The sequence below is a fragment of the Lepidochelys olivacea genome (assembly GCF_965140295.1).
Source record: "Lepidochelys olivacea isolate rLepOli2 genome assembly, chromosome: 25".
NCBI lineage: Eukaryota > Metazoa > Chordata > Testudines > Cheloniidae > Lepidochelys > Lepidochelys olivacea.
Genome location: NC_140435.1, coordinates 13018506 through 13044337, shown reverse-complemented (window position 1 = coordinate 13044337; position 25832 = coordinate 13018506). Strand labels below are relative to the sequence as shown.

The 25832-nt window shown below is 49.6% G+C and overlaps 2 protein-coding genes across 10 annotated transcripts; one reads left to right on the top strand and one right to left on the bottom strand.

The window, feature by feature from the left end:
• Positions 1–3201: 3201 nt before the first annotated feature.
• Positions 3202–21491, bottom strand: HSD11B1L (hydroxysteroid 11-beta dehydrogenase 1 like). Of its 8 annotated transcripts, none has more exons than XM_084614396.1 (10): positions 21360–21464; positions 18716–18783; positions 16950–17095; positions 15561–15743; positions 11210–11340; positions 9868–9979; positions 7703–7794; positions 6073–6166; positions 5313–5478; positions 3202–4944 (listed from the first exon to the last, which is right to left on the bottom strand). In XM_084614396.1, exons 4-10 carry the CDS (start codon positions 15643–15645, stop codon positions 4758–4760), a joined length of 867 nt encoding a protein of 288 aa, XP_084470522.1. In that variant the 5' UTR covers positions 15646–15743; positions 16950–17095; positions 18716–18783; positions 21360–21464; the 3' UTR covers positions 3202–4757. The 8 variants fall into 8 exon arrangements, with proteins under 8 accessions (XP_084470522.1, XP_084470519.1, XP_084470520.1 ...); XM_084614393.1 differs by lacking the exon at positions 21360–21464 and adding an exon at positions 19415–19520; XM_084614394.1 differs by lacking the exon at positions 18716–18783 and having other exon boundaries at positions 21360–21491.
• On the top strand, positions 20895–25824 carry MICOS13 (mitochondrial contact site and cristae organizing system subunit 13). Of its 2 annotated transcripts, none has more exons than XM_084614403.1 (4): positions 20895–20983; positions 23699–23855; positions 24598–24649; positions 25600–25824. In XM_084614403.1, exons 2-4 carry the CDS (start codon positions 23733–23735, stop codon positions 25695–25697), a joined length of 273 nt encoding a protein of 90 aa, XP_084470529.1. In that variant the 5' UTR covers positions 20895–20983; positions 23699–23732; the 3' UTR covers positions 25698–25824. The 2 variants fall into 2 exon arrangements, with proteins under 2 accessions (XP_084470529.1, XP_084470528.1); XM_084614402.1 differs by lacking the exon at positions 20895–20983 and adding an exon at positions 21573–21708.
• Positions 25825–25832: the final 8 nt, after the last annotated feature.

Below are 25832 nucleotides of genomic sequence, written 5' to 3'. Positions count from 1 at the left end.
GCACTGAGTCTCCCCACCCCTCATCTGTGCCCAGCACGGGTGGGTTTTTGCTGGTACAGATGGGTGAGCTGGCAAATCTGAACTGGCACATTTGAAAAGTTGCCCCAAGATGGCACATGCAGCAAAGGTCTATTGCCACCCCCACTGCTGCCTTGTACCCACGCGCTAGCCAGCTGCATTGGCCTGCATGGCCAGCCAGGCCCCGGGGTGAAATCCAGATCCTACTTAAGTCAATGGGAATTTTATCATCGATCTGAATGGGCCCAGAGTTTCAGCCCTGATTCTGACCTCGCTGACACCCAGTGACCAGGGAGATCTAACGCTAGACACCTGTGAATGGATTGTGGTCCACATGGGGAACACCCCACGCAAAGGACCAAGCCAGTGCTCGTTGAAGACACCTGTAGACTTCACTGGGCAAGGGACTGAACCCTAACATTTTGGGGCCTGATCCCATTCTCATTGCAGCCAACGGCAAAACTCCAACTGAGTTTAGACGGGAGCAGGAGCGGGCGCCTTGTTTACGGAGGGGGCATTTACAGGGTAGCTTTTAAAAGAAGGAGGGGAGGTAGGGAAACAAATCCAGTGTATCCTCCCAAAGCATAGCCCTCTGAGAAGCTAAAGTCTGCGCCGACAAGGTGTGAGAGGGGAAGGCCTAAGGCTGATGCCTGCTTGGTGAATTAAACAAACTCCTGGAATATTTTGGAGGCCAGCAGACCCAGCTCTCTGACAACCCCCCCTCGAACCTGGAACCTTGGAGATCCTGGCGCTGCCCAGCCCCATGCTGCCAGGAACCCCCCAGTGGTTGCAGATGCAACCTATTGGGAGGGGGGGAAGGGGTCATTCCCCCAACCCCCTGCGAATTGTCCGTCCTGTTCACACTTTCTCCTTTCCCCTCTTTGGCAAGAAATCCGCTTTTGACATCTGGAGCAGGCACTGGTAAGGGGGGGGAGGGAGGGGTTGGTTTCAGAGTGCCCTCCCCCTCTGGCTCGCCAAGCCCCCCACCGCCCAAAAGCCCCGCTCCCGATCACTGTATAATTTCAACAGGGCTTATTGTACTCCCACTGCACCATTGGGAAAGTCCCGTTCGATTAGCCTTTGAACGCCCAGTGAACTGGAAACGCGCCCCCTGAAACAAAGAGAGACAGGGAGGAGAATTCTAATTCCCCCTGCAAAGCCCTTTGGTATTAACCCAGACACCAGAGCTGTCAAAGCCCTGCAAGGGAGGTGATGGGGAGGCGGTGGGGCGGGAGAGGGGGAAGAGATTCACTGTTAATTGGCACTTTGTAGGCTTTTCTCCTGCCTTCAGAAAAACCAGCCCTTGTTTGAAAAGTTTGTTGGGCCTTGCTGGGAGAGCGTTCATGGGTCACTTCTTAACCTTTGTCAATTTGCTTCTCTCTTTACTCCCCCCTCCCAAGGCAGACCGCCTCCTTGCAGGGCCCGGTGAAAACTTTCCTTGTGAGCACAAGATGCTAGAGTCTGTTCTTTGGAGGCAGGATGCAGGGGAGAGCGGGGAGCTGGCTTTTCACCCAGGAGCTGGGGGCAGAAGGGGGGGGGGCATCAGCAGGCAATGACTGGTTCCATCCAAGAAAATTTCATGGAAGAATTTAGGATTTGGGGGAGGGGTGTGAAATGAGCCCTCTTCCCCCTCCCCATCGCCAGGGAACCAAGCAAGAAAGCTAGGCACTGGGATAGGACAGCAGCTGTTTAAAGTCACATTGCTCCCCTGCAAAACCAGGTCAGCAACAAAATTCCCCAGCAAATGGACATCTCTGAAAACTCCCGAGCCAGATCCTGATCTCTGTTACGCTAGAGTAAATCCACTGAGGCCAAGGGAGTGGATCTGGATGTACACCAGCATGACTGGGAGCAGAATCGGGTCCGGCACATCCGATAGAAACAATCAGTTTTAATGCACTTCATTGGTGTGGTGAGGGATAAGAGTGGCAGAGGAGGGAAGTGGCTGGGACTAGTGAATTGGGAGCCTCCACCCCCAAATCTGCAGGGCTGGGGACCCAACCGTGTGTATTGCAACAAGCCAAACCTTTGGGGTCTACTCCCCCAGACCCATCCATCCTGGCCATGCTCCCTTTAGGGCTGGAGCCGTTTCTGCTTCTGTAACTGTGGCTGACTTGCCGAGCAGCTGCTGCCTCGGTTTCCCCACCCATAGGCTGGAGATAATGGTACTGACCCAGCTTTGTGAAGGGCTCTGAAGCGCCCTGGTAAAAGGAGCTATACATGCAGATGACAGTGCAGGTGTAGGGATCTGTCAGCCTCACTGTAAGTTAGAGCAGCCCAGAGGCTGCTGTAATTTAGGCTATGTCTACACTGCAGTCAGGAGTGTGACTGAATCTCAGGTAGCCATATGCAAGCTAGTTCCGACCCAGCCAGCTCAAATAACAGCAGCACTGGCTTCAGCATAGGCTGTACAAGCTCTCCTGAGACCCTGAGTACGCGTGCGGGTGGCTAGTCTGTGCTGCCGTGGCTTCCCTGCTCTTGGTACCCATGTTCGTTAGATAAACATTAGCTTGGGAGTACATCTACGTGTGCTGCAATCCCACCCTCTCCCTCCCCAGGATTGCAGTGTCATGCTCAGGGTGCCTAGAGTGTCTGAAGAGACTCCCCGCACACAGGGCTAAAATACACACAAGCAAACAACAAGCTGCTTAACAAATGCCCACTGCAGCGGGTTTGCCCAGTGGCGGCGAGCCACCGTGCACATTCCCTGTTGTTTCCAGCGTAAAAGGTTAGTGACTAAGGGCAGAGACATTCTTTCCATCCCAAACAGCTTGGCCTGCCCCCGGAGCCACTTCCAAATCCCCTCCACACGTCCTTAAAGGGCATTCTCCAGCCTGCGAGGTGCTGCTGGAATGCCACTGTGTCCAGCTGCACAAGGGAGGAAGCAGAACTCTGGGCTGGATCCCTAAGAGTCGTCTACAGTTCCTGCTCGTACCCTCAGCCTCCACCAGCCCCACTGCTCACGGATGGAAAGACGGTTCCCCAACATCCGGAATTGAATAATAGAGCCACTCTGGACCCGGGAGCGCTAAGACAGCCTGCAGCCTAGACCGGAAACGATGCTGCTTTTGGAAAGCCAAGCAGGGGCCGACTGTTGGCGTGGGGCTGAGGTTGGACGTTTCTGACGGATCTGGAAGCCGGACGGCCGGGCTCGGCACGCCTGCAGGAAACACAACGCTCGGGGGCTTTTTGCCCAACTCTGCTTTATTTTCTCTGCCTTCATCTTGATTGTGAACAGCTCTGTTGGCAGGGCAGCAGGGTGGCCTTGTGATTAAAGGCCTAGGACCTGGGGGTTGATTCCCAGCTCTGCCAGAGTCCCTGTAGGACCTTGGGCGAGTCAGTCCATCTCTCTCTGGGACTCAATTCAACAGGGCTATAATAATCTGCCTCTGGTCTGTTTAGACTGTAAACTTTTGGGGACTGGTATATTTAATCCTGCCTCAGCACTGGGGGCTGGACGAGGTGACCTCTTGAGGTCCCTTCCAGCCCTACATTTCTCTGATTTGACTACTGTCTCCACTCCCAAGTAGCTACCCACACTTAAACAGACCCTTCCTTCTTAAATCCCTGGTCCCCTAGAAGCCAGCAAAATTCCACTGAGGCAGGATTTCGTCTCTGCTCTGTTTTTACTTTCTCCGTCTCACCCATCTCTTTCAAAGACCACCCCGCAGCTGTTCGCCATCCCTCCCCCTCCAGGCAGCGCACGAACGAATCTAACAACTCGGCTCACATGGGAACAACTTTGTACGACAGTTACTTGGGCATTGTCAGTTACCTGAGTTATAAGCACCAGGCCCAGCACTAGTCTGAGTGCGAGACCCCTCTGTGGCCCAGTTCACTGCTACCGTTACACTGCCAGCCTAGAAGCACTACGTGAATTCCCTGAGCTTAACTGAATGGTATTTGGCCCCATGCCCTGGAGAAAGCCACCAAACTAATCTTGTCCACAGCTCAGGTTCTGCGCTGCCAATCACTGCGAACTACTGCCACCTTGCGGTGGCCAAGCTGCCTCGCTCGTTCATTCAAATTAGCTTTGCCAGGGTCTTAAAATAGCCTGATTTTCAGAAGGGCGGAGCACCCACAAAATCCACTGGATTCCATAGCAGCTGGGGGGGGGGTGTCATTGAGGTGGGGGTGACAGGTAGGTTTCCCAGCTGGGAGGATGGTTTCTATCCTGCATCTGAGAAGTCTTTATCCCTAGCCCTGGGAGATCGTGGGCTGGGGCAGAGGGGAGACTCCAGCCCATATGAATGGATGGATGAGGCTGCAGAGGCTGGAGTCAATGCGGCAAGGGGCATGAGACGCTGAGGTAGCGTCAATCAGACGACAGTGCGAGGTCTTTGGAGCATGCATGGAACAGACAGGGAGCAGAACAGGTAAAGAGTTACGGTTGATGGGGACAGAGTTGGGGTCAGAGTTAAGGTTGATGGGGAAGAAGGACGGGTCAGGCATTGATACGGATGGAGGAGGGGTCAGAGTTAAGGTTCATGGGGACAAAGGAGGGGTCAGAGCTAAAGTTGATGGAGACAGAGGAGGGGTCAGAGTTAAGGTTGATGGGGACAGAGGAGGGGTCAGAGCTAAGGTTGCTACTGGACCCTTAGCCAAGGATTTCCGGATATTTCTTGTTCCAGGTCCAAATGCTGCTCGCACTGAAGCCAATGGCTGACCTTGACCCCAGCAGGAGCCGAGGGCCTTGCGCCTGTACTTGCAGGGCGAAGGGAATGGCGGTTCTGCATCACTCAGGCGCTGGTGTAGTTATAGAAGCTCTGTATAACGACATCCCTTTGGTTGGGGAACCAGTCCCGCAGGCAGCACAGCAGCTCCAGCCACCAGGGGTAGAACACCTCCCGTGCCCTGGTGGCTCCGCCTTTGATGATGGCCAGCGCGGCTTCAGCGGCTGGATAGGCGCTCATGTACACCTTGCCCCTGGAAGGGAACAGTCACCCGGTCATACAAACCCCCCGTCACCGCGCTGGCCTGCTCTGTGCGAACCGACATCTCAGGAGTGAAAGATGCAAACCAGCAAACCGGGGCCGTGCACACTCACACTCGCATGCACAAGTGCACCCAGATGCACGTATCCAGATGCACATGCATGCACACCCTTCCACTCTCATCCCTGCACGCACTAGTGCATACCCAGACGTGGGCACGCTAACTCACACTCATGTACGCACATGCAGGAATACCCACCGATGCATTCTCGCACCATACGTTCTCTTGCACCCATGTGAACGCCTGCATGCAGGCACACACTCTCGCACACACATTCTTCTGCACACACACACACATACCTTGTCTTCTCCAAAGCCATTTCAGTGTCGATCAGCCCCAAGATGCACAGTGTGATGCATACGTCTTGCTTCTGCATAGCGAGCTCGTGGCGCAGGGAGCTAAAGAATCCATCCAGAGCAAACTTGGTGGCAGAGTAAGAGGTTGTGAAGGGAGTTGAGATTTTTCCTAGAAAGGAAAACATGAGGAGAGGAAACCAAGTGAAACGGCTGGCAGAACAAGACAGAGGGTGAGGGCACAGCTGGGAGAGAACCCCCTGGAAGGAGCACATAGGAACAGAGGATTTGCTACATTGCATCAGACCATTGCTCCAGCTAGTTTCCTCATTCCAGCAGTGGATGCATCAGAAGACGGAAACATCCAATCCCATAATGCACTAGGACAATCATCATGCACGTGGGGGGAAAAGATTCCTTGCTGTTCGGGCTGCCCCCTGCCTGTAGCAATCAGTTCACACTCTCGGCCAAAATATCTCGTGTGGTGGTTTGGCTGCTGCCCTCCCATACACTCGGCCACCGCAGTGGGTATATGCCCTGGGAAGTGCTTTGAAGGTGGGAAGCCCTATAGGAACATGAAATGATGTGATCCAGAGACGCCCTGCCAAGGGCCAGAGTCCCATTCACACTGCAGTTCTGAAGATTGCGGCAGGCAGGGCTTAGAAACTCATGCAGGATCAAGCTGAGGCATTGCATGAGCGGGTGGGGGGTGGGTGGGGCTGCCGTCTTTATCAGCCATAGCTCTGTGCAGGTTTCAAGCACTGACCTGTGAGGGAAGAAACCACAATCAGAGATCCTTTACTCTCAGCCAGGATGGGAAGAGCTGCAGACGCCAAGGCCACGTAACTCAGGAAATTCACCTGGAATGAAAGGAGATGAGACGTGAAAGGAATGGGAACGTGGCAGCCAAGGCCAAAACGAAACATCTGTTCAGTGGGAGGGCTGGGGATTGGGTCACCCACCCAGGATAGAGGTCATGAAATGAAAGGGGCCAGGTGCTTGATTTGCTACATAAAGCATCCAGGGAAAGGTTGCACCTATCTGGGGATCTGGACTGATAGGATAATGGGAACACTACATTTTGGGGCACTTTAAGATTTCAGATTAACGAGGAGGGGCCAGAGTTAAGGTTATTGCTACACATTTACCAAGAATTCCAAGAAGCAGCCAGTTGTTCTCTGGTTTTCAGCCTGTTAGACAGTGGCATTCCCCACCCAGATCCTAACACCCTGGTTTTGGTCCAAAGTTACCGCCTTCCTGGGTTTACCTTTATTGTGAACTTAATTAACAAAGAATAAACATCAGACTAAGTTTTCTCCTGAGCTTGACTGTTTTTTTCCCTCCAGGATCTCTCTACCCCTGACCCCTACTTCTTCTTCTGAGAAGAGGCTCAAGCCCTTTCATAACCTGGAATGGAGCTAGTAGGACTCACCTGATCTGGCCTCTCAGATGAGTCAGTAAAACAGCTCAGCATCTGAGGGTCCTAAAACCTGACATCAGTTGCCTGATCTATTGGTTAGGCATTATTTAGATTTCCCAATTTAACATTCCATGGTTTGGCAGTGTTTGCTTGCCTCTAGATCCGTCACAGTATTACAATGAATTTCAGAGCGAGGGCCCTGGCGTATGTGAGAGAGACACTCAGACTTAGGGAAGACCTTTTGAATTTGCAATAGTTTTATTAGCACCATCAGCACTATCACAAACTCTACAACATAGCAAAGTAGATCTAGATAATACAAGCAGCCAGAACTTGCATACTCACACCATCCTTTGCAGGGAACCCTGTAGTAGGTAAAATGACCCACGAGTGGTGCTTGGCCTGGCACGTTCCAGGAAATCTCCCTGGAGTGCATGGGCTGAGTGCCACCTTTTAATCAGAGGTTACGCTAATGCCTAATGCACATTCAGTAGGTGTTTGAGCCCCTTTTCCTTATCGGTATTTCCTCACCCTACTAATGTTGGTGTGCCCTTCTCCTACTAGGCCTTTTAATTCAAGCTTATTAGCATATACATCAGTCCGTTACCATGGCATAGGCCCATATATCTATAGAACAGTAGCTGGCTACTCACTGGAGTGATTCAACAGAAAACCCTGCATCTGTAAGTTGCGTCCTAGAAGCCACTGCCAAGTTACACACCCTCACTAGCTACTACACTGATTGGTGCCCTAGAAATCAGACAGACAGAGAGCTGGATAAACAGGAGGCTGAATGGCAATGACCTAACTAGATCAGCTACCTACATCCACCTCCCTCACATCTCGGCGGGCTTCTCAATCAGCAGCAAAGCATTACGGACCTTTTCATTTCACCCTTGTTTAGAGTCAACTTCAGTGGCGTTGCCCCCAATCTGCATTTGCCCCGTGTCTCTCTCTCTCTGCTGCAGAAACCCACCTGCATGAGCCAGCGGGTGTGTTCCACGTCTCCGTCCCACATCCGGAAAGGGGTCCCGCCAATGTGGTTCAGCACCAGGTGATCCAGTCCCCCTACAAGCAGCAGAACAGGCTGGGGGTCAGGTACGGGGCCATCCATGGGTCAACAGATGCAGCATAAAGGAGGAAGAAAACCAGCTAGCTCTTTCCTTTGGGCTGCTGGGAAGAGTCCACCAGCGGGAGCCCAGGATGTGCCCAGTCAAGGCAACTCCTCGGGACCCCCCAGGCAGCACCTAAAGAGATGGCAATGGGTGTCTCTTTGCAGTGCCACTTGGCTCCAGGTGAAGCATTGCCTGGTGGGAAGTGTAGTCCCTGCAAGCTGCATCTCCATTTCAAAAGAAGAGGGTAGCTGCAGGCATTGTTGAGTATCCCCTGGGACACACACACAGCAAAGACAGCTGCCCCTTGGGCGCTAGGCAGCTGGAGTTGGCTCGACCCAGTTTGCACCCCCCTATCAATCAAGGGCACTGCTGAGATTTCAACCACTACCAGGCTGGAATAGACACACAAGGTACCCTCCTCACACATCCATCCATCACTGGCTGAGGTGGGGACACTGAGGCACTCAGCCACAACAGCGATGGGGGCTACATAAAGACATGTCAGGCCAAAAGAGAATGAACCCAGGTCACCCTTGGAGCCAGGAGCGGAACCCAGGAGTCCTGACTCCCACTCGCCTGGCTCCAACCAAGGCAACACGGCTTAAACCGATCAATAGCAGAGCCAGCGCAGGAAAGGAAAAGCCACCCACCATGTTTGTAGTAAATGAAAGGAAACCCTTCAAGAGAGTTGCACAGCAAGGGAAGCCCTGTTTGGCAGCTTGTGACCTGGGGAATCTTGCAGCTCAGCTTTCCCACGCATCTCTGAATTTCCTGCTGCGTTACCAGGATCGAGGCAGGATGTACAGAGGGAGCTGGGTGAATAGAGACCTTCCCAGGACTGTGGCTCCCAGTTCTGACTGCCCTTAATTGGGTTACCAGTGCTGGGTGTGACGCAGCCTGAGAGAAACTGGGCCAGGCATGATCCAGAGAGAGACAGAATCACATGAGGGCCTATCTAAGGTACTTACATGACCCCCATAACAGCAGAGTCTGAGCACCCTGAAATCTTTCTAATGTAGTTACCCTCACAACTCCCTGTGAAGCAGGGCAGGGTATTATGGGGAACTGAGCCACAGAGAGATGAAGTGAGTTACCCAAGGTGACCTAGGAAAGCTGTGGCAGAGCAGGGAATTGAAGCCAAAGTCCTCAGCTAAAACCCTAATCACTGGGCCATCCTTCTTTTCCAGCCTTGGCATCCCTGGAGGACAAAGACCTCTGCTGAAGCCTGCTCCTGCCTTCTGCAGCCCGGCTTCCCCCCTGCCCAGGGAAAGTCTGCCCGCATTGTCCCACCTATTGGATTCCACCTCGATCCAGAGGAGCCCACTCCCAAAGGTTCAACCTCCACAGCCCACAGAGTCCTTGGCCTCCTGGTGGAGGCTACCAATGAGAAGGAGCACCTGAGACCAGCTGGGATGGTGCTGTCTGCGATGTGGACACGTGTCCATTAAGAACTGGACTGAGAGCTCATTACAGCCTACATGGGAACAACAGTCTCCAGCTAGGCCAGATCTGTCTGATCTAATCTTGCTGGTATTTATATAGTACCAGCCATCATAGTAACTAGGTCTGAATTTGAAGCAGTGACCTGAACTGTGCCGTGCCTCAGTTTTCCCCGTCAAATGAGAACAATACTGCTCTCCCTCCATCCCTTCCTCAGAGGCGCATCATGAGGGTTAATCAGCTAACGCCCCTGAAAGACAGAGGGCTTGACTTTCGTTTGAGGCAAGGCCCCTTAACGCTGCTCTGGCAGGGTGCAATGGATATGAACGTACACTCACTTTGAGGGTGCTTTACGTGAGCGGAGAGGTGCAAAGGAGCCTTGGTGTGAATGAGAATCAGACCCAGGAATTCGGTATTATTAGGGAACCTTTCCCACCAGGCCATTCAAAATGAGACAGCTGCAACCATATTCTCCTCCAGCCCCGGGGGATCTGGAATTGTTATAGTCTCAGGCTGACTTTCACATGGACACCTGGGATCCCCCCCACAGCATCAGTCGCTTTTCTTCAGACAGCCCAATACACACCCAATTTTTGCAAAGCAAACTGCACCACCTTTTCCGGGGCTTGAGGGGAAGACATATCGGCCTGGATGTAAAAGACTCGCTTTGCTCCCAGCTGCAGACATTTCTCCATCACCTAGGGGAATAACAACAACAGACGGATCTAAGTCTACTTTTCTTTGGTGCGGAGAGACGAGGGGCTGCTACTTCATTCCCCTCACTGTTTTCATGCCATGGTCAAGAAGAGCCAACTATGAACAAAGTCACACACTTTACACCCACATTTACTTCCATCCAACCCAAAAGGGAGCGATTCTCATTTACCTTAAAGGACTTATCTACATGAGGACATTAACCCAGGAATAATTATAACACTTTAAAATAACACCCGACCTTAACCCAGAATAACAGTGTCCACATGAAAAACGATTCCAGAATTGTGCTTTAAATTCATGACCTACCTTAATCTGAAATAACTCGCAAATGCAGACAAGCCTAAGCCTATGACATGGCAAAGGGGCCTGGAGTACTCATATTACAAGGCCCCTTTGCACTGCCAGAGCTGTGTGATATGCCCAAATGTGAACGAAGCCCAAACGAGACACTGAAACAGGCTTAGGTGAGCCCAGTCCTAGTGCAATGTCCTTACATTCCCCTTCCCAGAGTCCCATCCCTTCCCATCAGCTCAGAACCTTACACTGGGCCTGTTCTCACATGATTTCTGTACTCTAGGGATGGATGAGTTTGTATATCCAACTTATTTGAGCTGGTTGGAAAATGTTTTTTTTATCTCCTCAAAGAAAATTTTGAGTTTTCAGTGAAATATTTTGCTTGAGAATGGAAATATTTCAATTCCGAAATGCTGCTCCAGTGCCTCATGGGAGTTGTAGTCCCGAGTCACGTGCTCCCATGTCTCCTCGACAGGTTGGGTTCCCTCTTGGACTACATCTCCAATGATGCACCACAGCATCCCCGCTTTGGTGAGGGGGGAGGTGGTGCATCATGGCAGTCATATGGTGGCACTGCATCGTGGGAGATGAAGTCCGGCTGGAGATTTTGGCCCATTGACAAGAATGGGAGCACAAGGCACCCAAACTACAGCTCCCAAAAAGCACTGCAGCAGCATTTCACAATTGAACGATTTTGATTTGGGAGTGTTTTTCAGCAAAGACAGAAAATCAACATTTTTCTACAGAAAGCAGACACATTTCATGTAAAAAATCATTTAGTCAACCCTCCCTCTCCCACCGTTTTCTGTCAAAAGACAGTTTTGGTGGAAAATTTCTGACCAGCTCTACATCCTAATATTTTTAACGGCCACATCTTCCCCCCCATTCTGCCTTCTCCTGTGTGAGGAGACTCTTACTTTCTGCAGCAGTGTTCCCCTCCTGGCAGTCAGAACTATTTCTGCACCAAACCTGGAGTAGTGATATGCCATCTGCTCTCCAATCCCAGTGCTGGCTCCGGTCAGGAGAACTCGGGCACCAGAGATGCTGTCTTGGGGGGTGGGGAGAGGGAGAGAGCACAAGAAAAAAGTGTTAGTGAAAGAAGAATGAAAGGAATTACAATTACTGATGCAGGGAGCACTCAAGATTGGAAACTATCCCACTGTGTAGGAAAGATAGGAAGTATGGCAAGAGACCATTCCAGATATCAACCATCCCATGCAGACACTTTTCAGTAATCTTCTCTCGCACTACTTCCATAGCTTGTGACATCAGCTTAATTGGAAGATCATTAACACACCGTGGAAGAGCTCCTTTGTGTTTAAAAGTAGGCACGACAAAGCTTTTATGCCACTCATCTGGCATTTTCTCTTTCTTAAGAATACCATGGAACAAACTTGTAAAATACTTGATGCCTTCCCTCCTCAAGGACTTCACTGCATCCACTGATACTTCATTTGGGCCAGATGCTTTCTCCTTTTTCATTTTCCTAAGCGCCTCTTCAACTTCTCTTCGTTTAAGCCTTCTAGTCCTGCCTTGAGTGCAGGGGACTGGACTGGAAGACCTCTCGAGGTCCCTTCCAGTCCTACAACTCTATGATTCTATGTAATTATCACATCCCAGTTCAGCTTACGTGTCCTTAATTTCTCATTCATCACTCTTGAAAAATAATCACTCCAAACTTTGTTGGTTGATTCCCCATTCATTAGCAATATGCCACATTAATTTCTAATGTAAGCAAACTTGTTCACATCCCTCATCATCTTCTCTCTTGCCTTGGTGAGTCTACAGATGGTCTTCCCTCCCTCATGTCCTCCTTGTCAGTTATATAGCTCGTCACAGACCATACTTTAAGCTGCTGCAACACTTTTTAGCCTCCTTTTTTGCCTCAAAAGATGCCATCTTATCACTGCTCAAGCTATTGGCCTGCCCTTTTTTGAAGGTGCACTTATTTTTTTCCTCAATGGATTATTGAACTTGAGGATTGCACCACCAAGTCTCTCTTCTTATCCTATCTGCCACTGGTTTCGTCACTCCTAGGACTTCATGTGCCGTTTCCAGCAGAGCTGATGTTAGTTTGAACCAGTCAGTAAGTCTACGCCTTTCTCCTTGTTTGAAGGTTTTTTCACATCCATCTTTAAGTTTCCACCACTTAGGCCTTTTTGGAGCCCAGGCATTCAGATATTTCCGCATTCTGTCGCATTCTGAAGTCCATAAGGGGAAGTCTGTGCTGTCTCACAATGCGCTTGCTGGGTATTACCTTCCAATCGATTATTCATGATCTGTTCCTTCTTCTCATTACAAGGAAATCAATTTGGGACTTGTATCCTTCACTGGCATAAGTTACAAGGTGGCTTTCCCTCTTCTGAAAGCGTGTGTTTACGATCACCAAGCCCAGCGCAAGACAAGTCTGTAGGATCGTGTCCTCTTGGAGTTTCTGGTTCCAGTTCTGTGCCCTCCATGGATTTTCATATCCAGTCTTTCCAGTTCCAACATGTGCATTTAGATCTGCTCTGATAATTATCTTCTCGTTGGATGGTATGTTTCCAATAAAGGACAACAACAACTCATCGAAAAATTCCTCTTTTACTCTTTGATCCACTCCTAACTTTAGTAAATACCCCCGTATTATATGGCTCGTTACCTCTTCCCTGAACAGTCTGACCCTTATCAGTCAGTCTGACTTTCTGGTAACCTGTATCACATGCTTCTGCATGGTTTCATCCAGAACAACTCCAATACTGTTTTAGGATGTTGAACTCCCTGAGGATTTGGTAACCCTCTGCCAGCATCTTGGCTTTACAACCCTTCCAGTTGGTCTCTTGTACACATCACATTTCTTCTTCTCCCCTTTAAGACCACACATAGCTCCAAAATTCTCCCAGTCAGTGTTCCTACTTTCCAACGTGCAGATTTCAGCTTACTCACTTGCTCCTTGCCCTGTTACAACACGCAAGGAAGGCTGTAGTGTGCTGCTTGCAGGGAACGCCCTAGCTCTCTGGGGTACACTTAACGTGGCTATCAGTTCCCATGAGCATGTCTATTGACAGGCTTTTACATGCTGGCTGTCCATGCCTGATGCCTTGGGTTTGAAATCAGAGTCTCCCTTCTCTTCGGTGAGCCGCCTAACACATCTGAAGAGCCCCATCTGCCCCAGTAAGACTTATATTAAAGCGGTCTTTATTCACCTGGACATCCTCATCATAGGGTCTAAGGAGCATTCAATAGAGATGGCTGTGCCACCAACTCTCCTACCCCACTCTGTGCAGAAATGTCACCAGTTGGTCTGTGACCACTTACTGAACATTTGCAGCTGTCTTGCATATCTGCTCTACGTTCCCCTAGCCCCGAGGGGAGCGGGTCACTCCTGCTGGCACTGCTGCTCCTACTGTAGTACCTCTTTCCTTATTATTTGTACAACAGCAACTGAGATCAGAGCTCGTCTGCGCTAGGCACTGTACGTTCACGTAGTGAGGACAGTCCCTGCCCCAAAGAGCTCACAGTCTAAATAAACAGGAAGCCCTGTTATTACCTATTTTTAGGGCCCTTTGTTTTCGGTTTTTATTTTCCCAGGAATTGGTTGGTGTTTATTTCGACAACAACAAAAACGGGTGAAAACTGGCGGAAAAAACTAGTAATAATCTTTTCTGGGTGAATATCTGGGTTTATTTCGGTGGACGGAAAGACAGGGGAAAAACAGTCAGTAGATTAATGCTTTGATGAATGGAATTCAACATGGTTTGCTGCAGAATTAACACAGAACTCAAAACACATCTTTGAGTTTTCAAAAACAATAGAACGCTAATCCCCAAATCAAACTGTTCATTAGAACGATGAGTTTACTGTTGTAGACTTAGAACTGCTAGCCTATAAATATTTACATTCAGGACCGGCTCTAGGCACCAGCAAAGCAAGCACATGCTTCGGGCAGCACAATTCCAGGGGCGGCTTTCTGGCCACCCCTTTTCTTTTGCTTGGACAGTTGTGCTCTCTTTGCTTGGGGCAGGAAAAACCCTAGAGCCGGCCCCGTTTACATTTAATAATTGGGATACATCTTTTGCCGCACAAACACTCAACTTCGTCCTTTTCCCGGTTTTGTTTTTTTTTAAACTTTTGAATACTTCCTTGTGTTCTGAAACGTATTCTGTTACAGATTTTCACTTTCTTCCCATGGTAGTGTGTCAAATCTTTAAACCGTTATCTGCTAACAGCTTGAAAAGTATATGTGGCAGGCGTGACATTCATCAGTACATTCAGATGCGCACGCACTGCAGAGCTTGCGTGCGGGCCTGTTTGTTTACTGTGTGTATCTTCTAGACTAATACAGAGTCTTATTTCAACAGGCAGCTTTGAGTATACACACAGACTAATGTATTATCGTAATACATAGATCTCATGCAATGTACTGCATTTCCCTAATAAAACCAGTTATTTTTATATATCTGAATGATACAAAAGTAGGGTGAAAATCAGAAAAAAAGGAATACTACTTTTTGTAAAACCCGGGATTTTTTCAGTAAGAACGGATTCACACTGAAAACGAAGGGGCTTGCCCATTTACAGGTGGAAAAATGAGGCACTGGGAGAGATTATGATCTAAACAGACAAAAAATGGGAGTGAGGAAATGGAGCTAGACAAGGAAAGTGACATACCCAAGGTCACACCGCTGGTCAGTGGCAAAGAAGGGAACAGAACTCAGGTTTCCTGAGTCACAGTTCAGTGTACTATCCACTAGACCACACTGCCTGTTCTCTACCTCGCATATAGGAATGGCCCCTAATAAATGCAGCTAGGTTGGCTCTTTCTTGATCCCAGCTGCTTTCACAGACATAAGAATGGCCATACTGGGTCAGCCCAAAGGTCCATCTAGCCCAGTATCCTGTCTTTGGACAGTAGCCAACGCCAGGTGCCCCAGAGGGAATGAACAGAACAGGGAATCATGAAGCAATCCATCCCCGGTCGCTCATTCCCAGATCTTCTCTGCAGGTGGAAACAAGGAGAGGCAGCTACCTGTGGTCTCTCTAGACCACAGGCAAGCATTCCACAGACCACAGTTTGGGAACACTCCCCCTCCTCCATTCACCCTCCATAGGTGCTGGAATTGGGGGTGCTGCGGGAAGCGGTTTCCATCACAGACAAGCGTTAGAGTTTGGTTCAATGGCTCTCAAACCACACACCCCCCCTCCACACACACACACACACTATACAATTTGTTCCAGCACCGCTGGAAGCCTCTTTCCAAGCTCTGGCTGTTTCCTCTCTCCGCCTACCTGGGTTAAAGGTGTCTCTCCAAAAGAAAGCCAGGAGCCCGGCTATAATCCCAGCAGCACAAAGCGCTTTCCCAGGTGGGATCATCCTCCCCGAAGCCTTGGGGGAATGAACGAAGAGAGCCTCAAGGGTGAGTGCAGTGTCCCAAGCGCCGTCAACCTCTGCCCCGTGTGTAACAAGCTGGCCTGTGTGAACAGCGTAATGGCAAGCGTGTGAACTGGCAAGAGAAGTCCCCCCTGGCAGCTAATAATAGGTTGGGGAGGCCCGGTAGCAAAATAGCTGCAGTTGATGGTTGAGGTAGGGCCCAGCTGATCGAAGGAGCAGCTTCCTTCCGAATTCCCGTGGTGTAAATTCAAGCTGCCCTGTAGGACCCTGATCCCAACACTGCAAGGCTGAGTCTCCCCTTGGACGCAGTGCAAGCCGCTTGGCTTTCCACGGTCTAATTCATTTACAGACTGGATAAATCCGGCTAACACTCTGTGCCTCTCTTGTTCCCCTGGGACCTTTGATACATTTTTGATAAGGCCCCTCGTAACCGGATGCAGGACAATAAATAACAAAGCAAGAAGCAAAGTCCTGTTGTGGTTAAAAGCTAACAGGAAAGGAAGCAGAGGTATAGTGCAATGGCTGCTCCCAGGGCAGGCCGAAGCCTCCCCCACTAGAACCATTTGATTGGGTCCCCGAACTCCAGGCTCCAGAATCGGTGCCAGAGCCCCAGCTAGTGTAAATCGGCCCTGAAAATCAACAGAGCAGAGCTGATTTACAGACGGCTCAGAGCGGGCAACTTTCCTCCCTGCCCCAAACTCCAGGGCAAGGCAGCTGGAGGGGGGTGGTCCAATCATAGTAGCTGGAGGCATGGGGGAAGGGGGCAGTCTGTGATGTGTCCTGGTGAAAGCCAAGATGAAAGAGGGAAGTGTTTGGCGTGCCCAGCGATTGCCACCTTGGAGTTCTCAGTCAGTCCCAGGCAACTTGAGCAACGAACATCCCCGTAGCATTTTAGCTTGTCCCAAGTGGGATCGGGGGGGTGTCACTTGCACAGACCTTCCTGCACCTCCAGATCTGACGGCATTATCTGAACAGGCACTGGCTGCTCATCAGGGCCTGATTCTCTTCTCTTGCACTGGTGTAAACCAGGAGCAACTCCTCTGAAGTTAATGGAATTATACATGTAGACGCGAGATCAGAAGCAGTGTCTATATGAGATCCTCCCAAACCAACCTCCTTTGCCCTCCTATATTCCAGCTGTCCCCTTCACTCTGGCTTGGAGGCATTGCTGAGAGTGCCTTGACATACTGGGCTTGATCTTTTGATCAGCTTCCACTCCTGGACCCTGGATCTTCTTCCCCATATTAGATCCCACAGTTATTTGAAATTCAAGCCTTAAGACTCACCTGTTTAGATGCTACCTTTCGTAACTGGCCGGAATTTGTAATCTGCTCTGCTGCTACATGGCAATCCCTCCTAGAAGGTTCTCCTCAAAGGAGTTGACTCTGCTCTGGAATATGGTGTTTGACGCAGTTGCACTGGAATTAGAGGACTATGGACAAAGAAATCTTTGACAAATCAGATGCATTCTACAAACTGGCCAATCTAATGATAGTGCCTTGCATATGCAAATAAACAAACAAACTGTTTATATCAATCATACCCTTCCTCACCACAACTCCTGGCAACTAGCTTGCCAATCTGTTATTCAGGGTTTCAGAACACAAAGCAGTTGTTATTTAGCTGTTTTTTTTCCAGACAGGGTCAGGAATAAATCAATGGGGACACCGTTTTTCTGTCTAATACATGATTGATACAAATCAGGATGCTTTTACTTAAAACGACTTTTTATTAAGCCTTAAGCACACACACATTTATGTTATAGCAACAGATTTAGAGCATTCCAAGACATCATTTCCAAAGTCTGACATGGTTTAGAGGAAGTGACAGCAGGTCATCGATGGCCAGTTGCCTTCCCGCTGCAGAGTTTGGGGTGTCAGCTTCTTGCCCGAAAAAAAGCTCCCTCGGACTGCTCTGAGGTATTTACTTTTAATTAATTTTTTATAGCTATCTTAAACAAAGCACGTATCTTTTAGTGGGTTACTAGAATAACCCCTACTGAGTTACTCATCTTTTTAATTTTAACAAATGACTTTTTTTTTAATCATTAAAGCATTTTGAGTGATAACAACAATAAAAAGTGTAAAAAAGTTAGGGGCACTTAAAACCAAGGTAACCTGTCTAAACGTTCCTTCTATTCTGATTAGCAAAACTCAAACTACAGAACATGCAGCTCTTTATCCTAGCCTTTTGAAATCCTCAAGCTTATTTCTAGGTAGGTGGTATTTGGCTTGCAGCCAGCCGTGGCTAGACACATAAAACAGCTGACTGCAATTATGTTACATTTTTGGGGTTACACGGGGCCTGATTCTGAGCTTGCATAATCCAGTGTAAATAGGAAGGAATTCCTCTAAAGTCACTGGAGTCGCACCCTGGCAAATGTGGAGACAGATCAGAATCAGGCCTGTAGTACACTACCCTACATAGCAACTTCTAAACATTAATGAATTTGGCCTCGGAGCCCCCTGATGCACGGAGAGAGGAAGGTCAGAGCTGGCAACAGAACTCAGGAATTCTGACTTTCAGTCCTGTGCGTTAGCTACACAACCATCCTTTAGCAACCCTTTAAGCTATTTGGGAAGGTACCTATCCGCCCATCCCTCCCGCCCTCTTTTGGTCTTTACATTATGCTCATTGATCTACCTAAGCACTTTAGTAGTATCTGATCTTCCACTCTTGCCAATACATCATACTTCAACCCAGAACTCGGAGGTGCTCCTCTAGAGAAAAGGGCTATGGCTTCCTTAGCTCTTTCAGTCATTGGCCTCTCTGATGAGATTGTTGATGGTCTTTGTCATGTAGACACTTATCCACAGAGAAATGGACAGACCTACCAAACTCATAACATGCAGGACACCACACAGCCATCAGATGCTGTTAACTTGCTTTCACTGTGATTTGTCAGTGATATGGACAGGAAAGGCGTTAAACTCTCATCATCACTCAATCTTTCCAAAACGGCTATCAATGAAACAGCACTTCCTCATGCCCTGTATCTGTCTGTCTTTCTTGAATGAACAGGATTAAAAAAGAATTAAAAAGTCACTTTTACCCTTAATGGAACATCCCAGCAACGAACTGCAGAATCGGCACTGGTTTCAGAGTAACAGCCGTGTTAGTCTGTATTCGCAAAAAGAAAAGGAGGACTTGTGGCACCTTAGAGACTAACAAATTTATTTGAGCATAAGCTTTCGTGAGCTACAGCTCACTTCATTGGATGCTGTAGCTCACGAAAGCTTATGCTCAAATAAATTTGTTAGTCTCTAAGGTGCCACAAGTACTCCTTTTCTTTTTAAGAATCAGCACCAACTCCCAGCTTTAGCCATGAACTGAAAATCTAACTTTCCCTTAGATTCTAAATGCCCGACACATACATTATGCAACATGCGGTGCTACAAACTCCCACAAACCTCAAAATATATCAAATCTGAAATGCAAAATAAATTAGACATTTTTTCAGCACCATAAACATAATTAAGCTCACCCTGCCCCTAAAATGTAACATTTAAAACTGATTCCAAACCCCAGTAAAAATATCGACAAGTTAAATTTATATCCCACTTTCCATCCCAAAGGATCTCAGTGTATTAGGCACACTTAACGTGACATACAAGCTTACAGTCAGTGTTGGACAAGAAGTGGGGGGGAATTTTACTTCTTTACTCCTCCTTTAAGGACATGATCTGAAAAAGGAAAACTAAAGACCTAACCCAGCACTGAAATATACTGAATACTAGTATCATCCCCTTACCAAACTGAGCATCACTTGCCAGAAACACTCCTCCAGTTCTTCTGATCTCTCTCTCCTCTCTCTTTCATTTACATAGTTTTTGCATCACTAGCCGCTCCCCTTAACACTTAAAGAGACAGTCAACACAAGATCATTTTTTAAAAGAGTTAACAATTGTTTCAGAGGTTACACTTATCTCTACGACATGCTGCCAATTTCCAGGGCTTTGCAACCACACTTTCCTATATTTAAAAATTGGTTGGCTTTCCCGTTGGTGTGCGAAAGACCCAAACAAATGACAGGGGGGAAAGGCTACATGCAAAGTGCTGTCAAATGCCACAAAGTCAATCAATGGAAAAAAGGCAGTGAAAAATGTTTTTTTCTCCTGTATTCTCTTTCTGCGGTAGTCATCTTAAGTGCTGTTGATAACAACCAGGGTAAAGAATTCACATATAGAAGGGTGGTTTTAAAGTTGTCTGTATTACCTTAATTTTGAGGCTTGGTAGCTATACATTTAAATCCTCCCAAATATAACAATAAATTCCTATTGGCAGAGTTCTGCGCTCTGGCAGCCCCATGAGATAAATATCCCATTTCCAGCAAGGTTCCAGGAGAATGGTGGTCAGAGAGTCTTACTTCAGCTAAATTTACTTTCACAGAAACTGTGACCCAATCCTGCAATTAGATCTGTGGGGATGGACTCCTTCATTCACATAAAGCCCAACTGAAATGAAGGGGGCTGCACATTGAGACATGTCTGCTCACAAGGATCTAATTGCAGGATTAGGGCCATAGCATCTGTTCATGTTCCTATTGAAGTTAATGGGATTTTTGCCAATGACTTCAAGGGCAAACAAGATCAGGGCTTATACACAAGGCCCCACATACTCCGTGACAAGCTGAACCCAAGTTATTTCCCCCCACTGATTTCTGCAGCACTCCAGTGGGAAACCCCATAGGGGTAAAGATCCAGGCTCACAGAAAGCCCATTGCAGGATTGGGGCCCTAAACAGTAAACAGGAGAAAACACCGTATCTGACTCTACAGTATGCTTGTAAATAATAAAACAAATACAGTAATAATAGCTGCAAAGATTTTCATCGCAGATTACCCTGCCATAGGTCATGGCTAGATGGATTTCATTACTTGTTGCAGGGCTGCATTTAGCTGCAGGTAGCAGGGGTGGCGGGATGTCACCGGGATAGGTACATTTTATATCTTGGTGCCTTACTGTGAGATAAGGGAGGGATCCACTATATTTACATGTAGCAGGATGAGGTCAGCAACAGCCAAAGGCATTTGTAACGCGTGCAGCGGAGCTGAGCCGCCAAGGGGGCCGTGCGTGGGTCCAGCCAGGGTGCGGCTAAGCGGAGTGGGATGTTAGTCCATGTTGCAACCCTGCGCGGAGAACGGCGAATGGACTCTTACTGCATGCCTCAGGGGGTCTCCCGGGCTGACGGCAAGATGCAGTGTCAGCGCACGCCGCAAGATTTTGCGCCGGGCTGCCGGTGGGGGGCTCCTGGCGTAGACGGGGGTCGCCGCGAGAGGGCTGCTTACCGCAGGGAGCGGGAACGGTGGCGAAGGGGCGAGGTACATTTTTAAAGAGCCGGCGGGAGCTCGCCTGGCGCTTTATTTCACTGTCCGTGCGATGGCTCAGGGGCGTTTCTCGCCGGCGGCAGGCCGGCTGGGAGGACAGCGGAGGGCAGGTCGCAGGAGGGAACAAGGGGCTGGGTTTGCCGGGTCCGGGAGGCGCTGCGGCTTGCTGCAGGGAGCGGGGGGAGCGGGATTAGTGCGGGGGGCGGGGGGGCTGAGCAGAGCTGCAGCGTCGCCGCGCATCTGCTTCGCTCGCTGCCCGGGGCAGGTGCTTTTCCGTCCTGCACCCTCCCCGCTCCCACCCCCTCGCTAGACCCAGGACCCCCGGCTGGGCTGGGCTGGGAGGCCCGGCCCACGCCACCCCCCCACCTACCTGGCTGCAGGGGGGTGACCTGACGAGGCAGGGAACGTCCCCCGGGCGGGGAAGGTCACGTGTCTGGCTCCGCCCTCGCCTGCACCTGGCCTGGCCGCCATGACAGCTACCGAGGCGGAAGTGTGTGTGGGCGCCCAGGGTCACGTGGGTTAGCCGGCGGGGGCGGGGGCGGGGGCGGGGTTCTGTGCGGGTAACAATGGTCACCGCCCGCCGGCGCTGGCCACGTGACCGGCCGGAAGCCGAGACTACAACGCCCGAAAGCCTTTGCGGCGCGGATCGGCCGGGCGAGCGCTCGCTGCTGCCCTTGGGCTCCCGTCATGGCTTCCTCGCGGGTCTTCCCCGTCGTCAGGTGAGGCGGGCGGGACGGACCGCGCCTCGGTCCCCGCAGTGCCCCCGCCAACGTGGGCCCCTCGGTCCCCTTCAGCCGCCCCCTCAACTGCCCCTCACCGCCCCCTTCAGCCTCCCCCAACTGCCCCTCACCGCCCCCTTCAGCCTCCCCCACTGCCTCTCCCCGCCTCTGCCCCCCCACCGCCCCCTTCAGCCTCCCCCACTGCCCCTCAGTGCCCCTGCCCCCCCACCGCCCCCTTCAGCCTCCCCCCCACCGCCCCCTTCAGCCTCCCCCACTGCCCCTCAGCGCCCCGGCCCCCCCACCTCCCCCTTCAGCCTCCCCCACTGCCCCTCCCTGCCCCTCCCACCGCCCCCTTCAGCCTCCCCCACTGCCCCTCAGCGCCCCTGCCCCCCCACAGCCCCCTTCAGCCTCCCCCATTGCCCCTCCCCGCCCCTGTCCCCCCACAACCCCCTTCAGGCTCCTCCCCCCCGCCCCCATCAGCTTCCCCCCTGCAACTGCCCCCCCGCCCCCATCAGCTTCCCCCCTGCAACTGCCCCTCAGAGCCCCATGTCCCCTTCAGCCTACCCTGCCCCCACCCCCAACCGCCCCCTTCAGCCTCCCCCAACTGTCCCTCACTGCCCTGGTCCTCTCCCCCTCAACCTGCCCCTATCACCTCCCCCAATTGCCCCCTCACCACCCCTGGGCCCCCCCCAACTGCCCCCTTCAGCATCCTCCCAGGCTACCCCCCCAGCTGCCCCTTCAGCGTTCCCCCAAACCCCTCCCCCCTCTGCCTGCTCCACCTGACCCCCTTCAGCCTCCCCTCCCCCAAGTGCCGCTTTACACGCTCTCCTCCCTGTGCCTCTCCCCAAGTTCCCGGCTCCACCTCCCTCAGGTTCCCTTCCCCGCAACCATCTGCTTTCTTACCATGGGTAACGGGGGCCAGAAATGTTTTTTTAAAAAAACCTACAACAAGCTGGGCACCCACCCCACCGCCCGGCTTTGCGCTGGGAGCCCAACTATGGGCCTGGGATGGTGTGTGTTCTGAGCTCACACCTTTCAGGGAAGGGGTGGAATTAGCTGAAGTGGGGGTGGTGCCAGGTGTGTTGAATCTTTAACAGAGAATTCCTTTCTCCACCATGTTAGCTAAGCATTGCTGTTAAAGATCAGCCAACAAATGCAGCATTTGAAACAATCTGACTATAAATCCCTTGCCCTCTCAGTTGCTGTAGTTTTCACACCCTCTGCTCTTGTGATGTCATCATATGACATGGTCTCTAGTTACTATAGAGTCTTGTAGATTAGACAGGACCTGAGTTTGTAATGGTAAAAAACAAAGCGCAACTCCTTCCTTTCTCCCTTTTGACTGAGGAAAAATAAATACCACAGGCATCTCTTATCCATCATTAGGAAGCAAATAGGGCCCAAGCTAAATATCTCCATTCCCCCTTTGCAGGATTACCAGTTGTTGTCCAGACTTGTGTTCCTTGCACACCCAACACTCAGTCTGAGTCTTAAACACACAACAAATTCAGAATGGGTTGGAGTGAGATGCTAATTGCAATGTAATTCACTGCATTAGAGGGACACATTTCTATCAGGTAATCTGAGCGCTTATTCGTGAGATGCACTAGGAAACCTCATTAAATATGGATTTCTTACCCACAGCTAGTTCTTGAAATAGTTGGCAGTGTTTTTTTAAGTCAAATATTTTCATGACTCCCCTTACATTTATTATGAGAATTTTTTTAAGAAAAGTAGCAACAATAAGCCTATATAATGTATTTGTGTGTGGCTTTAAGAGGTTGACAAAGAATACTTGATCTTGACTGGTGAGAGTGGGGGTGGGAGAGCTAGATTTTCTTTGCTTTAGATTGTAATAAAATGTTAATGCCTTGTGACTATGTCCTTCTACCCCTCATTGCCTTTTGTGATCCCCTCTGGGGATCGGGATCTGCTGGTTGAAAAGCTCTACATGCAAACTGGGTTTCTGTTGCTACTCGTTCCCTCTCAGGTTCTTCGTCAAAGGCAGCCTGGCTGGAGGTGCCATGTATGTGGCATATGATCAGGGGCTTCTGGGAAATGGCAGTCAAGGAGCAGAGGCCCTCAAAAAGGCTCGAGCAGCACTGCCTCCAGCTATACAGGAATGGACAGATTACACAGGCTGGGAGGTAAGAACTGTGCAGATAAGACTGGTTAGCAAATTGGCTTGGTGTTGAGGGAGGAAGGGAAAGTGCTGGGGAAAAATCCTGGCTCCATAGATGTCAACGGGAGTTTTGTCATTGACTTCAATGAAGCCAGACTTCTCCCCCGTACTTATTTTTTTAATTTGAGGGGAATGGAAGGAGAATAGATTTTTAAACTTGTTGGGAGAGCGAGAACTTATCTGAGGTGGGACATGAAAGGGATAATTTGCAAAGGATGAGAAAATGAAAATGTCTAGATTTTTTTTTTTTTATATAGCTGGTATTCCTGAGCCATCTTTCCTCTGAGGATCTCTAAACACTTTACAAACACTAATGTATCGATCCTCCCTTTTAAAGACCCATTTCTGCCATGGTGCTTATAGTTAATCAAGTTGTGTATAAATTGCCTACTGTTTTTGTTCAGGTTTTGTTTTTTTCCCCTCACCCAATCTGTGTCCTTAGATTGTGAGCAATTCAGAGTCACCTTAGTGACTTAGGCACCAAAGCTGCTTTTGAAAATGTTACTCTTTTACCCAATTTAACAGCTGGGTCAACTGAATCAGAGCTTAAGTGATTTGCCCAAGGTGACCCAGGGAGTCTGTTAGCTTCTGTTTTTCATTATTCCTTCTAAACCATCGTTTAGCCATTTTGTATGTAGCTAGTGTCCACAAACACTTCTGATTCTTCCCCCCCCACCCCCCCCCGTTTCTTTCTTTCTTTTTTTTAGCTTCCATCCGCTCCAAAATTTGACTTTTCTGTCTCTGAATCCTGGAACACAGGTAAGACGTGACCCTTCACTGCCTAAGCTATAGAATAGGTCTATGATCAGTGATACAACTTATCCTAGAATGCTGGCCCATTAGATTGAAAGAAGGGAGGCAGTGTGGCCTAGTGAATGAAGCAATGGATTGGAACACCTGGGTTCTAATTCCTGGCTTTGCCACTGGCCTACTGGGTGCCCATGGCCAAGTTGCTGCAAGTCTGTGCCTCAGTTTCCCTATCTGTGAAATGAGGATAATGATGCTGATTTCCTTTGTAAAAAAAGTGCTTTGAGATCTACTGATGGAAAGTGCTATGTAAGAACTAGGGACTTTTATTATTATTACCTATGCAGCAGGTAATTTAAGACAGCAAAACTGACCACGATCATGGAGGTAGCAATATAAAGAGACACTATGACGACTTTTACTCCTGAGAAGTCCCATCTCTGTTGAAGGATTGAAGAGTTTATAAACCCAACTGGCTTGTTGTATAAGGATACTGAGTACAGTTGAACTCAACCTTTGCCCTACTAGGCTAGTGTGAAAAGGGAAGACATTTCCCTTTATTCCTGTACCACCTTAAGATAATATTTTGTCCTTCTCTAGCAATTTTTATCTGAGCATTTCAAAGCACTCTGCAAACACTTAGCAAATTACTAAGGCCCACTGAGAATAAGTGACTTGCCTAAAGTTACACAGAGGGAGTCTGTGGAGGACCAGGAAAAGAACCCAGATCCCCCATGTCCCGGTGCTGTTTTAACCACAAAACCATCCTTCAGACCTGGTTTGAGGTGGTGATGCCAGATGAGACAAGAATGATGCCTAGGTTTGTCTGAAACTTCCTTTCATAAGGATAGATCTCACCTGTTAAATGGGGAGATCTGTGTGATCCATCATGAATAACAGTAGCAAATTCAGCTTTGTGTTAATGCTCTTCTCAGGACCTCTCTCTGCTACTTTTCTTGCAGGAGTTCAGGCCACTGTGTCTGCTCTCTCTGTGGCTCCCACCAAGGTCCGTGAATACACCCATGATGGCTGGAAGTACATGAAGGACCTCATCAAATGAACACTCTCTCTCTCTCTCCAGCCTTTGCTTTTTCCTCAATGCTACAGTCTCAGGGATGAGATGTAGTACGTACCACTAGAGGGCAGCGCAGCCATGCAAAGGCTCCAATAAAAGACTCTGGAATTTCCCTTTGCA

Bases quoted from the DNA above. Each gene is read 5' to 3' on its own strand.
- HSD11B1L (XM_084614394.1), bottom strand. From the start codon at position 15,645: ATGATCCCACCTGGGAAAGCGCTTTGTGCTGCTGGGATTATAGCCGGG. The intron at 11,341-15,560 runs GTAGGCGGAGAG...CCACCCCCCAAG, and splicing joins GAGAGACACCTTTAACCCAG to ACAGCATCTCTGGTGCCCGA. The intron at 7,795-9,867 runs GTGTGTATTGGG...TGCTGCTTGTAG, and splicing joins GTTTGCTTTGCAAAAATTGG to GGGGACTGGATCACCTGGTG.
- MICOS13 (XM_084614402.1), top strand. From the start codon at position 21,677: ATGGCTTCCTCGCGGGTCTTCCCCGTCGTCAG. The intron at 23,856-24,597 runs GTAAGAACTGTG...TCTTTTTTTTAG, and splicing joins CAGATTACACAGGCTGGGAG to CTTCCATCCGCTCCAAAATT. The intron at 24,650-25,599 runs GTAAGACGTGAC...CTTTTCTTGCAG, and splicing joins CTCTGAATCCTGGAACACAG to GAGTTCAGGCCACTGTGTCT.